Source organism: Hesperophylax consimilis, chromosome 24 (genome assembly GCF_061612785.1).
Source record: "Hesperophylax consimilis isolate HC1 chromosome 24, BYU_Hcon_1.0, whole genome shotgun sequence".
NCBI lineage: Eukaryota > Metazoa > Arthropoda > Insecta > Trichoptera > Limnephilidae > Hesperophylax > Hesperophylax consimilis.
In genome coordinates, this window is record NC_142859.1 from 22,442,560 (window position 1) to 22,457,027 (window position 14,468).

At 35.5% G+C, this 14,468-nt stretch overlaps 1 protein-coding gene across 1 annotated transcript; it reads left to right on the forward strand.

The window, feature by feature from the left end:
- The first annotated feature begins 1,822 nt into the window (after window positions 1-1,822).
- On the forward strand, window positions 1,823-13,552 carry LOC149412098 (uncharacterized). Its single transcript, XM_089646380.1, has 6 exons — window positions 1,823-2,080; window positions 5,913-6,268; window positions 8,524-8,713; window positions 10,083-10,417; window positions 12,227-12,322; window positions 13,317-13,552. Exons 1-6 carry the CDS (start codon window positions 1,983-1,985, stop codon window positions 13,403-13,405), a joined length of 1,164 nt encoding a protein of 387 aa, XP_089502506.1. The 5' UTR covers window positions 1,823-1,982; the 3' UTR covers window positions 13,406-13,552.
- Window positions 13,553-14,468: the final 916 nt, after the last annotated feature.

The following is a 14,468-nucleotide window of genomic DNA, read 5'->3' on the forward strand; positions in this document are numbered from 1 at the left end:
ATCATATCGTACTTTTTAGAACTTTGTGCATAGGAGTATAAGTCAGAATTGAAAAAGAATCCCACGTTCCCACGTATCTTAGCGTAATTTGTAACATATGCGCGCATAACTGTGTCCTGTTTTTGGATTTTTTTAAATTTTGGACAGCAGTAGATCAAATTGTTTTTCCGAAATTCGCAAATGACTGCGATAGCCTTCAGTATCTTCTAACGCCATCTCTCAATATAGTGTTAGAAGCACCCAAATCGTTTCTCCTTATAATCCATTATCTGGTCCACATACATAGTTTTTTGCGCTTTTTCATATTCTAAAGTTCGTTCCGTAAAAGCATAAATTGCGTAAAAGGTTCGAAATCATAGGGACGCACGCAGCGATAAATTCACTTGACGCTATCTTGATTAGCAAAATCGGTTCGAGTTAAATTGAAACGTCTGAATATATCTTGATATGTCCCTAGGTATATACATGACTTGAATTCACAGAAAGACCAAAGCGAACACGTGCTCCCGCATCTGTCTCTGTGATTTTACACGCAGATGGAAGCGGCAGTTCAGATTTTATTAGACCTAAATATTTTGTCAATAGTTTCACCGGTCCCTCAATAAAAAAATAGAAAGCCAACTTGGAAATACACCCATTAGTCGGCAGATTTAGTTCTAGACCCTCATCAAGTAGTAATTCTGAAATGGGTGTATCGTTAAGCCATCGACCCGGCAATAAAAACCTTCGCCCAAGGCTTGGCTATATTGTAATTGTTTGAAAGCTTTGTACAAATGTCATTTTAGCATCTTTTAAAATAATAATAACGACTACGGTGAGAATGTCGATGCCAGCGCCACGGACTCAACCAACGTACCGAAGTGGTGTAAAGCGGAACCACTTTAGTTCCAGCACCCCACGACAAGGCGCGCTACGGTCGCTGGATTGCGCAGCTGAAGACAGTCCCGAGTCACACAGTCAACAGTACCCAGTCAGAGAGTGATCATCTCGCCCGCCCCTTGGGGGCGGTCGCCGAAGAAGCTGCCCTCTCGGCAGTTCTCATCTCGCCTCAACAGCTGAAGACAGATTTAGCTCTCGACAGTCACGCTCTCGCCTCTCAGGAGTCACCATCTCGCGTCCGCCGAGAAACCTCTTGCCCTCCCCCTTGGAGCGGTCACCGAGGCTCTTCCCGTAACCCCGCGAACTTCCGCCCAGGAAGCCAGAGTGGTCGCCAGACTTCCGCCCAGGAAGCTTCCCTCTCAGAAGTCGCTGTCTGCCGACTCCGCCCTTCGGAGCCTTGGCCCACCCAAGCTGAACTGATTCCGCCCTTCGGAACCAGCCCAAGTTGCCGCTTTTTTTTGTGTATCAGTGATAAGTGCGAACGTGGAGTACGCGGTTCCAGAATCATCGTAAAGGGAAGTGCCTGAACAATTTTTCCATATTTATCTCGTAACGTGACCCAACTTTTAAGACATTGAATGAACAATAATTTAGGATTAAGAAAAAGGACAATTAATTTTAAGAATTACAATTTAAAACTATCATTAAGCTAGATTAAGACTAACCCTTCTTTATACATTTTTTTAAAATAAAGTTTAATCGTGTTTGAACTTAAGTAACTTCTTTTTTTTGTACTCGTTCCTCCTTATCTTTTACATGAATAATATTAATTGTTAACTTCCCTTAAGTAGAGTTGTAACAATCTAATCCAATTTTTGTCGTTCAACTAAAATTATCTGTAGGAACGGGGCATAAGAGCTATAGCTAAGGTTATATCGCTTTATAGTGCAAAAATGCATTGACAGTTTTTCTATGGAAATATATACACACCGATGAAGAGGATAGGAGAAAAATGACCCCAAGTGACAGCTGTCACAGCGATAGGAGTAGCATCGCTAACTTTCATTTTTCTTTATAATTTGTGTGTTATTATTTGATTGAAATTGCGGGCAAACAGAAACACAAAGAAAAACACCCCCGGTGGTTAATCCGTAAACTAAAAAATGTCGTTGCTTCAAAATTTGCCTTACCAAGTTTACAGTGATTTGCTACAGCGTACAGATGGTTGGGCGCTCAGGGTTGCGGAAATTAAAAATCTTAGGTAAGTTGTTCTTTTGAGATTTTGGTGCATGCATCACTGTAAATTGGTTGGATAAATTAATATACCTTGCAAGTAACTCTTAAAAAACATTCCTGTTAACTTTTCCTGGTTCTAATTTCTGTTTAAGGGCAAAGCTCAAAGTTTACTTAATTTGTTATGAGGGTATGGAATAAATTTAATTTAAATTTTCAGATTTTTAATTATAGATAATATTGTTAATTTGTTTGACCGTGTTACAAACATGGATATTCGAAAAGCATGCAAAGCTGCAGAAAGTGTAGTTAACGGACGCATAGTTGGTTTGACAAACGAAAAACGGATGCACTATTCCCGTATAAAGTAGTTAACAATAATATTCAATGCCCAGAGTTGCTAAACAAGATTCCATTCAATGTACCTGCGCGTTCAACACGCTCTTGTGTCCTATTCAGGGTTGATCAATGCAAAACGAACTCTAAGCAGAATTCTTGCCTGAACAGACTATGCAATAATTACAATAGCGTATTATCCAAGGTTGATATTTTCAGTTGCGAACTTACCAAATACAAGAGGTCCATAAAAATATAGAATATATCTCTGATGGTTTGTGAATAATGTTTATGTCTATATTGTTTATATCTCTATTATGATTTGATTTATATCTACACCCTCTCTCCATGGCTATAAATGTATTGTTTTGTAAATTTTTCGTTTTATATAATCTTTTGTTTTGTATAAATTTCTTACAAATTTAATTTACTTATTCCACATTATGCTGTCTCAGTAGAGGTAAAGTTACAAGGAGGAAATCCATAATTGGTTTTATTTTGGCTATAAAATACTTATGTACAAACTGATTAAATGTAAACTTAAAAAGAAGTGTAAGATATCGCAAAAGTGAAGGGTTTAAGAAGTCGGAGATGCACGAGGAAGACTATGTGTATGACTGGAATGTAGTAAACGAACAAGCAAATAATAGCATGAACACATTGAAACAATAGTTTGATACAAATCTTCTCTCATTGAACACTAACAAGACATACTAAATACATTTATCAATTAACAAACTACAAACACTCCCTAACACTAAAATAATTATCAAATATTTGAGTTGGGTCATGTCGAGAGTTAGAATAATATAAGAGCATGTGTGAGAATAAGGAGTGTGCCAAGGCAGAGCTGTGTGGCGGTACATCCTCTCTGCCTAACCCTATAGAGAAAAAGAGTTATGGTTTGTTAGTTAGTCAGAATACGGTTTCTTAACACACTTTAATCGGGAAGGGTAGTTCTACCCGTTTGGTCGATTGATGCTTAACGTCGGGAAGGGTATTTGTACCTTCTGCGCCCGCCTCATTTCAATGGCAGAAAAGACGAAATTATCCAATGTTTTTATATGAATATTATATACCAATCTCTTTGCAAAGGTCCCTACTATATGTACATAATTATCAAATTGCAATGCAAGTCTTTTTTTTGTATTTATCTTGGAGTCTTTTGTGTACATCGATATTTCAACTAAAATAACCTATATTATTTAACATCTGAAACTTGCGTTTGAAGATCAACGAAATAAGTAATTTAGATAACATATTCTGTTATTCTAATAATTCAATTCCTGGAATGAGGGTTTTTATGACCAGGAAACCCGAAACAAATCGCTCTATCTCTGTTCCGCACCCACTCAACTCCTAGGTGCGAGCGAGCAAAGAGTGTCGAGCCCATATAACAAAGCAGGTATCGGAAAACACAGTTAGGCGGACCATAATAAATATTTACAAGTGCATGCCAGTTTTTAAAAAGCAAATTGTCCTACGGTTGTGTTCCGAAGAGATAATATTTATATTTGCTTTTTCAAAACTTTCTAAATGGATTCTGAAAATTACGAAAGTGATGACAACATCGTCGCAGATAATTTATCTGCCTGTTCTAGTAATTATTTGCCTGAATTCCATAGTGAAAGTGAAGAATCTAGTGGAAGTGAAGAAATTCCTTGTAGGAGAAAAATGTCAGTGATGCCATTACAGTTCAGTGATTCTGAAGAAAGTGATATGGAGGAAGAACAATGAAATATTAGATGAACAATTTTTAGACGTGAACTATAACTGATTATATAAAGGTGATTAGAAACTTAAACCTAATAGTGTATGGTGAAAAACAATAAAGAATATTACGTGAGCAATACGAGAAGCATTCTACGCTAAGTGATTATTTTAAATTTCATTTAAAAAAATAACCAATATTATTAGCACATTCCGATGGTTTTGGTCCGCTGTACCTTGCGAGGGGGCAATTGCACACTTGGTATTTGAATGGGTAATAATGTGTTACTCTGACGATACTAGAGATGTGGCAATTGTTTTTATAATGATTTGGGCTTGGTGAAAATATAATAATTTGTAATTTTATAAAATTGAAACCTAGTTTATACTTAAAAAATTGAACCCTAATGACCCAACAATGACTTTGTTTTCGATTTATTAAGTTGCATTAGAAATAATACTTGGTTTTCGGCTAGAAATTTTATAGCTTGGGTATGCTGAGTTAGTATGTAGAAAATTTTATTAAAATATTTCCATTATTTTCGAAGATATAGCGATTTAAAACAAATTAAAGAAATTCGCGCGGGACCTTTATTTTCGCCCGTTTTCAGCGGTCTGCCGGCGAAAAAATAACCCGATCAAAGTGTGTTAATATGCCAAAGATTGCAGACAGAATTTTGATTTGATATGGTCTTCAGAGTTCTGTCTTATCTGGTAACTCGATTCATGAGGGCTCCAGGATCCTTTATGATTTTATTATTAGTTTCAGGTGTACCAAATAAAAATGTATTCGTCGAAATGAGTTTAAGTTTCTTATTCAGGATTTTATCAATTAAGTGTGTCATAAATCCCTTTCAATGGCGTAAAATCTTATACATATCCAATTTTTCTTCACTTAGTACAAAAAATTTGCCTACCCACATTAAACCCGCGTTCTATACTGATAACAACTTGGGAAAATTACTAAAAATACTAAAGATAAAGATCACAAATTTAGCCACTCAGGCATTTACCAACTATGTTGCAATGATTGTCCATCGTTCTACATAGGTAAGACAACTAGAAATATAAATATTAGAATCACGGAACATTTAAGATGTTTAAATAACAATAATTTTTCAGAGTTTGCCAATCATCTCATTTCCACCGATCATACTTTTAGTAAAGATACAGGGGTTAAAATTCTTCACCGTAGTAATAAAGGCAAAAAATTAGATAATTTAGAAGCACTTGAAATCAGAAAATCCCTCAATAATAACTCCAGTATAATAAATAACCAAATTAATCTGTCTTATAGTCCTATTCTAGACATATTTCCAGTTAACCGCTCTGTTCTTCCTGGAATTCCCGTAATTACCCCTTCCACTTTGTCCACCCCTCCCTCAAACACTTAACATTTTTGTGTATATATGTCAATATTTTGTGTAGTAGATCAGTTTTTAATATTCTCCTGACGAAGGAAGGGTTCTTCCGAAACCGTCAGAGTGAAAATAAAACTATAGTGGTCAAAAACAAATTTATGTGTTTTTATTGTAAATCTTTTTCTGTTTCAAATTTTCGTTTGAGAGTCACTAATATTGTTTTTAATGATGAACTTGACTAACATAGTTAATGGTTCCACTTTTAAAAATGGCCTGCAAAAGTTAACCAATGTAAAATATTATTATATCTACTTAATCGCTTGTCTGGATTTGTAAAGATTCTTTTGAAATTTGACAATTACGTAAAGACATTCATCGCGTGTAAGTTTCAATTTTGTTATAGAGCAATACACGCCACTGCCACCTGTCTATTTACTCTATGTTTTGTTTCAGAAATGTACCCGAGATAAATGCAGCTAAATTTGTGATAAACGCTTTGGACCGAAGAGGGTATTCTGTTGGAAAATTCTATAAACTACTAGACGAGTGTCAGGTGTCCTGGCAGAATGACGCACCCCCTCCTAGCGCCATGGTACAGTTTAACCCCTCCGTGAAGGTGGCCATTCTGATTGGGAATGCCGTGTACGACAATTGGTCGAGACTTGTCACTCCGGTTACAGACTGCAAGGTGTTAGGTGACATTTTGAAGAACATGGGCTTTATTGTGATCATTTTAGAAAATGTAAATAGCAACCAGTTAAGGGAATCTATCGAGAGTTTATGTGCCGTGATACCTCGTCAGGCTTATAGTAAGTGTTTAATATATTTATCTCTTATAATTTAGGAACAGGATGCAATAACAACTTATGATGAAAATTGAGCCCTTATGTGGAAAAAAGCATTACGTGAAAAAGTGTGCTCATGGTATAGGCTGTTAAAACATTTCGTTTGACTGTAGTGAGCATGTACACATTGAAAGTCATAAATTCATACGTAATAAGATATTAAAATTAATAGACAACACATTTTACGTATTTCAATCAGTTCATAAATAAGTTTTGAGTACAATATTACAATATGTTCTTCCGGAAGGTTTACATATATGCAGAGATGTGCTTTATTTCAAATAAATCCATTTCAAATGGAAATGCAAAATGGGTATTTTCCATTTTGCATTTTAAATGCTTTTCTCAATGCATTTTCCATTTTAAATGCTTTTTTGCAACATTCTTCCTACTTTCTCCACTCATCTTTTTTTCATAAGCCCCAAATATCAGTCGGTCCTCAACCTCTCAATGAGAGATAATTTACATTTGTCAAGTTGCTCCCTGGTAGGAGCCCTGGCAATTGAGTGATACCATTACAAAAAATACTGATTCAAATACTGAACATGGGGCCATGACGCTGTAATATTAAATGTTAGATAGCAGTTTCTTTGTTTTTACGTTGGCAACATTAGTCCCGCGCAAATTTTTTGTGGTTTCATAATCTGTAGTCGTGGTGTTTTTGGATTTACCATCATGTAATATGTTTGTTCTACATTGATGTCCATTATCAAATGACAAAATTGTTTAAAAATTCTATTTATTTTGATTGTTTGACTTGAGAAACCATTTTGCATTTTCAATGCATTTTGAAAATAGGTATTTTGCATTTTGCATTTGAAATGCTTTTCTAAAAACCATTTTACATTTTCAAATGGAAAAGTTTCGACCCATTTCCATTTTGCATTTCAAATGGTTTTGGGTACCCATTTTGCACATCTCTGCATATATGATACATGCATATTATATTTATAGAAAGTAGAGAAAAGTCAATGTTTTAGAATCAAGTCGTAAAAATATAATTTTGGGCGCTACATTGCTAACGCTGGCTAAACCTCAGGAGATTCATCAAAATAATGTACCACGGAATTGTATATCTTAAAAAGGCCTAGAGAAAAGTCGGCAGTGGTATATGTCTGTTGTTGAGGTTTTAAAACTTTGATTTTTTTTTGAATGTAGTTGGATATGTGGCGCATAATATGCAACAAAAACAACGTTATTTCGATAACGCTGTTTTTCCACATAAGAGCTCAATTGTGGTTTCAAGTAAAACGCACTCAAAATTTTTTTAAATGCGTAATATTCAATTTTAACTAGTGTTCATATTTTTGCATGTGGCTCCATCTGTGTAAATCATACAGAAGTAATATTTACACAGCAGATAAAAAAGGGATTGGAGGCACCTAAAAGGCAATGTGAGAAAAAAAAGCTTGTGCGCATTTTAGTTTTTATTGCATCCTCAATTGTCTTACATTTCATCCTGAGTTATTAATAATATTTCCTCCTTTAATCCACTGTTTCGAATGTGTCAAATGTACAATGCTATTGAATGTGACGAAATAGACATCTTTAGCCCTTTCAGTACCGACATGTTTTATTTTTTTTCAATCTTGTATTTAGGCCTTATATAAATTTAAAAAATAAATCACCACCTCCCTCTTCTTTTAGAAAACATAACTTCACTATCGTGAGCTCCAGGACTGTGGTACTCCGTTGCAAATGTTTGCCTTGAATGCACGGTCGTATTAAGTCTGCTGAAAGGGATATAAACAGACTTGTATATTTTAACCACTCGAGCGATGGCTACCCAAATTAGGGTAGCACCGCTAATGCCCTTGAGCGATAGGTACCCAAATTTCGGTGATTGATTTGAATGGATTATTTTTTATAAAACTAAAAACATGGGATAAACGTGATATATATAGTGGTGGATTTATTAATTGATTGATTTGTTGACTTTAAACCAAACTAAGCAATTTATATGTTTCCATATTAATATTCAGAGTTCTGATTTTTGGACTGAATGCGGTCAAATCCAAAACCAGGAATCTCTATTGCTCAAAGCATTTCATTTTTTAATCATGCTATCGCTCGAGTGTTTGAGAAGAATATTAGCTCTGTATAATAATACATAATTGTTTTACTTTTTCATTTCTTTCTCCATCTTATATGATTAATTTATCTTTATTATTTAGCATATCATATTTTCATATAATAATAAATAATATTTCGTTTCTCAGTTCTAATATACTTTGCCGGGCACGGTTTCGAGCTGTGCGGAGCGAAATACATGCTTGGAGCAGAGTGTCCTTCCGAGAAGTACACGGTTCGGAACGGTGTGTCCGAGAACTACATCATCAAGCACGCCTTCCACAGCGAACCGGCGCTCTTCATACTCCTGCTAGACATGTGCAGAAAACCGCCTGACAGGTTTCAAATCCTTTCATTCTTTATGTAGTGTACTGAATGCTGTAGAAATGAGATTCCTAAGGCGTATGTGTGCTGAAAATCACCTTTGATCGTGTTAAGTGTGGAGATCCAGAAAGCACGCAAGGCTGATGTAATCGACAATTATAGATTATGAAAAGGATGCTTAGATGGTTTGAGCATGTAAACAAGAAGGATGGATAATACCAGTGGCGGCTCTTCTTAGAAGGTCATTTGGGCAATGGCCTCCCAAAAATATACTGCAATAGAAGTTATATAAAAAAAGATTTAACAAACTACCTGATTATTAATTTAGTTTTTATTCATTCAGATTTGTACGTTTTTTCGATTCGTTTCAGTGCCATCTAGCGTCCAAATGAGAAGCTATTGGATGTCCTAGCATGGGTCACTTTAAATTTTGTCCCAAACCAATCTCCTTTCTTTCTTTTTGCTATAGAGACAAAGGAGGTACACTATCATGTCTGACGTATGCTTAGTATCATACAAATTTTATTTTTAAGGTGTTTTCGGACATGAACGCGATGAGATAGAGATATCTACGACCTAGGATTATTAAGGTATTAGAGGGAGAAGTGAAAAAATTTCAGTCGAAAGTTTTTTGTGTGATAAACGATAGCCATCTTGAACTTGAATATTAGTTTGCGAAATTATGTCATTGTTGATGTAATTTGCATGGAATAATTTGAAATGTCAAATTCTGTGGATATCGCGTTGAAATAAATCGAAAAAATTTATTGAATCATGAAAAACATATACAAATGAAGTGACAATTAGATTATGTTGCAAGAGAGAAAAATAAAGAGGTTAAAAACGATAAGTTATAATTTTTGTCAGTGGTTTTGCGGGTGCAATAAAATGTATGTATAGGGACTTTTGCTTTTATTTTATACTTTTTAAATATACTTATAAACAATGGACTGAGGTTGGAATTAGTGATTTAAAACTTTTAGGAGGAAAAGATCTTTCAAAAGAAAAAAAACCATTAATTAGTTATATGTGTAAATAATTAAATAAACAATATGGCTTCAGAATATGTGAGTACCTGTAAATTAATTACATACATTGGCGTTTTTATAATATTCAATACGCATTAGCAATATGTATTAACATGTATGGCGAGAGATATGAGGATGTTGGCCAAGCCCACATATATTGTGAGGTAAAATCTCTCTTGCCTGATTGGAATATTGAATCTTACAGAATTCATTTATTTTAATGAAAACAAAGCTTCGAATATGTTTTTTCTTTGAATAGGTTTCGGGAATACTGGTGGGGATCCTCTAAATTTTCGCCCTGTGAAAAACCGCCACTGTCTAAAAAATTGTTACTATGTATATTTTTTATATTACAGGAAACATAACCCTGAAATATTCTGCAATGTGCCGCCGTTGGAAGAAGTCCTGCACAATCAGAATTTGATCATCGGCTACGCCACCTCACCGTTCATGCCTTCCTTTGAGAAGATCTGCTGCGAATCCACCATCTCTCAGTCCCAGCACGACTGCTGTGAAGTGCGCTGCCCCAACGGGGATAGCTACGGCAGCAGCGAGGAGTTGGGAAATCAGACCACTCAGAGGTTGGGCGCTGAAGACCATCTGACGGGGGTCAGCCTGTACGTCAGACATCTCCAGAGGCATTTAAATAAGGATGAGGACTTTGTGACGATTTTGGAATTGGTACACAAAGGTAATAATTATTATTGCTCTTCATCAACCGCTAGAGGCACTGTTTGTTAATTGAAAGGCAGCATTGCTCTTTCTTCTTGATCCAGATCATAGATAGTATAAACAAGAGAGATTATAACGGGAATTAATCCCTCGATTGCAACATTTGATAGTCGTTTTAGTCTGCAACCAATATTATATGAAACCGGCTAAAACCACGAGGGCTGCCTTTGGAATGTTGTGTGCGGGAACCAACATTGGGATGATGCAAGTGTAGTAATAAAAGAGATATGAATTACAACATTGTATTTATTTCTACAGCGTACAAAAGCCAGAGCAAAAACTAGAGATGAATATAATTAAAACTATCCCAGGGCGTGTGCGTCGGATCGAAGATCTTGCACATCGGACGTTAATTAAAAATAGGTAGCAATGTTAAATGGTGTGACTAAAAAGGTGACAAAATGTGTGACATATTATTCTAACCTGTTATAGAGAGAAGAGGGCGCCAAACATCACTTTTCATGATGTTAAATTTAGATGTGACTAGTAATGACCAGCTGAAACGATTATAAACTGCTGCGTCATTCTTCACCAGTAGATCGTAGTCACGAAATGCTCGTCTAATGTCGTTTGGAGCGTCCGCTCGTGTCTTCCTGAGATGGTGTCTATCCCCGGCGGCTGCCGATTTGGTACTGCCTTTGTAGACCGGACCCGGTCGAGTCGCCGTCTCGAATCTTCTTCCCGGAGTTCAGTGTTTGCATGTTGCAGAAATAATGTTGACAGGTAGCAGGCAATAAGGAACTGCTACAAGATGTGGATGCCCAAGGAAGACATGAATCAAATACAAGAGTCAGAATAACAGAAGAGTATGTATAAATATGAATAAAGCAAGGAGTGTGTGCGAAGACAGAGTTGTGAGGCAGTCCTGTGGGGAAATGGCATGATGAAGATGGGCCATGAACCATTTTTAGTATGAAACCGCAAAACAATTCTTGTCACTTATACAAAGTACTGCAAATCGCATTTACGCACAGCGGCGCCCTCCCTTTGTTTGTACCTATACACCAAATGCATAACTTTCACTGACTCCCCCATTTTAATAGTCTGTGAAGTCTGGTTGCAGCTTGGTGACAGCCAGCTTGCTTCCATGCCATATAATAATTAAAAAAAAAACACATACTGGTTTTCAGCAGTGCAATAAAATATAAATAAAAATGTAAATGTTCGTTTGTTCACAGGTAAAAACATGAATTAAAAAAAAAAAAAAAAAACCACCACCATCTGTTGGAAAAACATGCTTTTTTGAAAAAGCAATAAGCGCTATTGTTTCTCTATCTGCACAGACAGACTGAGCCACAGCAACACATGGCGGGTTACAACTAGTATATAATCTATAACTTTTGTAGTCATCCAGATATAAAACGACTATGCCACTGTCCGTCATTAGAAAAGATCACCCACATGCATCTAGTCATAGAATCGATATTTCATTGGTAAAACTATTGCATTTAAAAAAAAGTGTTCAAACCACCAGGTTCTAAGGACGAGTTGTTTCGGAGAATTTGAATAATTCATCAAATTTTAACATTCATTTTCGGGTTCTGTGAAAGTCCTATTCAAGTTTTATTATTATACCATTATAGGCTAGTTGCTTGAGAGAACTGAAATCATCAAAGAACTTTCACAGAACTTTCAAATTAACTTTGAAATTTGAAGAATTGTTCAAATTCTCCGAAACAACCCGTCCTAAGAGTGAATATTTCATTTAATTTTGAATAATCTAGAATATGGGGAATGCTGGTAATTAGATATGTTATTCCGTTTCCAGACTTTGCCGATGAACAATGCGAACAGACTTCATTACAAAAACCGCAGAAGTTGGACAATGTTTCTTCCAAATTCTTCTTGTTAGCAGAAGCTGATGGTAACTAGAACTCATACTTATAATATTATTACTGTGCATCTCTCCATTCTGTCTGTATTCTCAAATGTGAATTCAGCACAAGATTCTCAACTGCTCCCGATTATCTGGAGCCAGTAGGACTACGGTATCCCCAGTTAGGGTATGTTGTGAGATTGAAGGGAGTGAGGAAGTGAAGATGTGGAAGAGGGAGATTTACCAAACACGGCTAAAGCCATTTCAAGTAATGTTTCGATTCTATACCACTCAATCTCTAAACCAATTTTAATTCATATGCCCATTGTGCTTTCTCCCGTATTTCACTTTGCTATTTTGACAGTAAACCAGATTGCCTAGTGCAGAGTGCAGTCCCAAAGTGGTCTATATGGACCCCCAGGGGTCCAACAACACCGGCAAGGAAAGGTTAAACCACAAACTTACCGGTTTGTTAACCCTAAAGATACAGATTAGGCCCCCTGGTTCTATAACGTGGCTTTCCAGGTATCAGCCTTGTTCTAAACACAATATACCTTTTCATAAATTTTATTTTATTTGCGTTTCACACTTTGAACCTCAATATTTCAGTTTCATATAAATGGCAGAAAAAAGTTGTTCAAGGACATGAGATGTATAAATTTGTTACAATTTTTCTAATTTAGCCAATAAATTGTTGGGAGTTATGTATAAAATTGACACAAGGTTTCTACTTTAGTCAACAGTTGGGAGTTATGTATAAATTTGATACAAGGTTTCTAATTTAGTCAACAGTTAGGAGTTATGTATAAATTCGATACAATGTTTCTAATTTAGCCAACAGTTGGGAGTTATGTATAAATTTGATACAAGGTTTCTAATTTAGCCAACAGTTGGGAGTTATGTATAAATTTGATACAAGGTTTCTAATTTAGTCAACAGGTGTCAGTTGTGTATAAATGTTTTAATTTCTGTCAATCACTCACCGACATCCAAGTTTTTGTAAGGATTTGCAACCAAAATGATACAAGTTTATTTTCCTCAGGTAACGTGGACTCTGAAGCCAGAATAGACGAGACAATACAAACCCTTCAACAGCGGGGCACGATAATCACAGCTCTGACCAATGTTTGAAATAAAAACAATAAACAAATATTGTAAAGGATGTACTTGATTGCACTAAATGTGTCGATGTTGTCTTCTTTTTGTACTTATAATCGTAAATAAAATGATAAAATAATGATGTTAAGATAAAATAAACAATTCTAAGAATATGTTGGACTTATTATTATTTGTTTCTGTACATAAATAAAATTTTATAATGTTTTAATGGCGTATTAGACCGAATATAACGCTGCTTCGAACTGAACGGGACTTTGAATGCAATTCACTGAAATGCATTTTGGACCTTACTAATGTGTTTTAAATTTTCCCAGGTGGATAAACAACCTTTAATGGACTGTAAATAGTTGTTTAAAATTTAAAACACCTTTTTTAGTAAAGGGGTTTGTGTTCATTGTGAGGGTTTTTCAGGATACTTGTACTCTGAGAATATTACGCTTGTCTTTGGTCCGCAATACTAGAACGGACAGCTTAACGCGGTTAACTTTACGGTCAGTGTCATCACTAGTCTAGATTTTGTAGACTTCCCGGCTTCGTCAGAGTTTTAACACTCTTATAAAAAAATCTTATTGAATTTAAAAAATGGAACAAACAATATGACGTCTTGTCTTATTTTTTGGCAGATGTTATTACAAATATTGATGTTGCAAGCTGAAAATAATTGAATTATCAATTATTATAACTCATCCTTAGACATCACTTTTCAATCAAATCCATATCAAATCTTTCTTTTGTTAAACAAATAACGGAAATCTATAACAAGGACTTGCAAATGTCAAAAAATACGAAATAAATTCGTAAAATTTCGGGTATAACCTATAAATATTTTGATGACTTACCGCTTTTTGTCTCCAATTTACCAATTTTTTTCACCTAAATCTACCGATTTTCAATTTCGCGGTATGGCATCGCACACCCAGTGTTGCCAAATATGCTACTTTAGAGCTAGATTTGAATTGAGGCAGTCAGCTCCAAAAAAGTAATTTAGTTTCTTAGCTCGGTTTTTCAGATAATCTAGCTCCTTTTCTTAGTACAAAATAGGGGAGAATAATATTTTTCAGGGGAAAGTAAAAAA

Bases quoted from the DNA above. Each gene is read 5' to 3' on its own strand.
- LOC149412098 (XM_089646380.1), top strand. From the start codon at position 1,983: ATGTCGTTGCTTCAAAATTTGCCTTACCAAGTTTACAGTGATTTGCTA. The intron at 2,081-5,912 runs GTAAGTTGTTCT...GTTTTGTTTCAG, and splicing joins GCGGAAATTAAAAATCTTAG to AAATGTACCCGAGATAAATG. The intron at 8,714-10,082 runs GTTTCAAATCCT...TTTATATTACAG, and splicing joins TGCAGAAAACCGCCTGACAG to GAAACATAACCCTGAAATAT.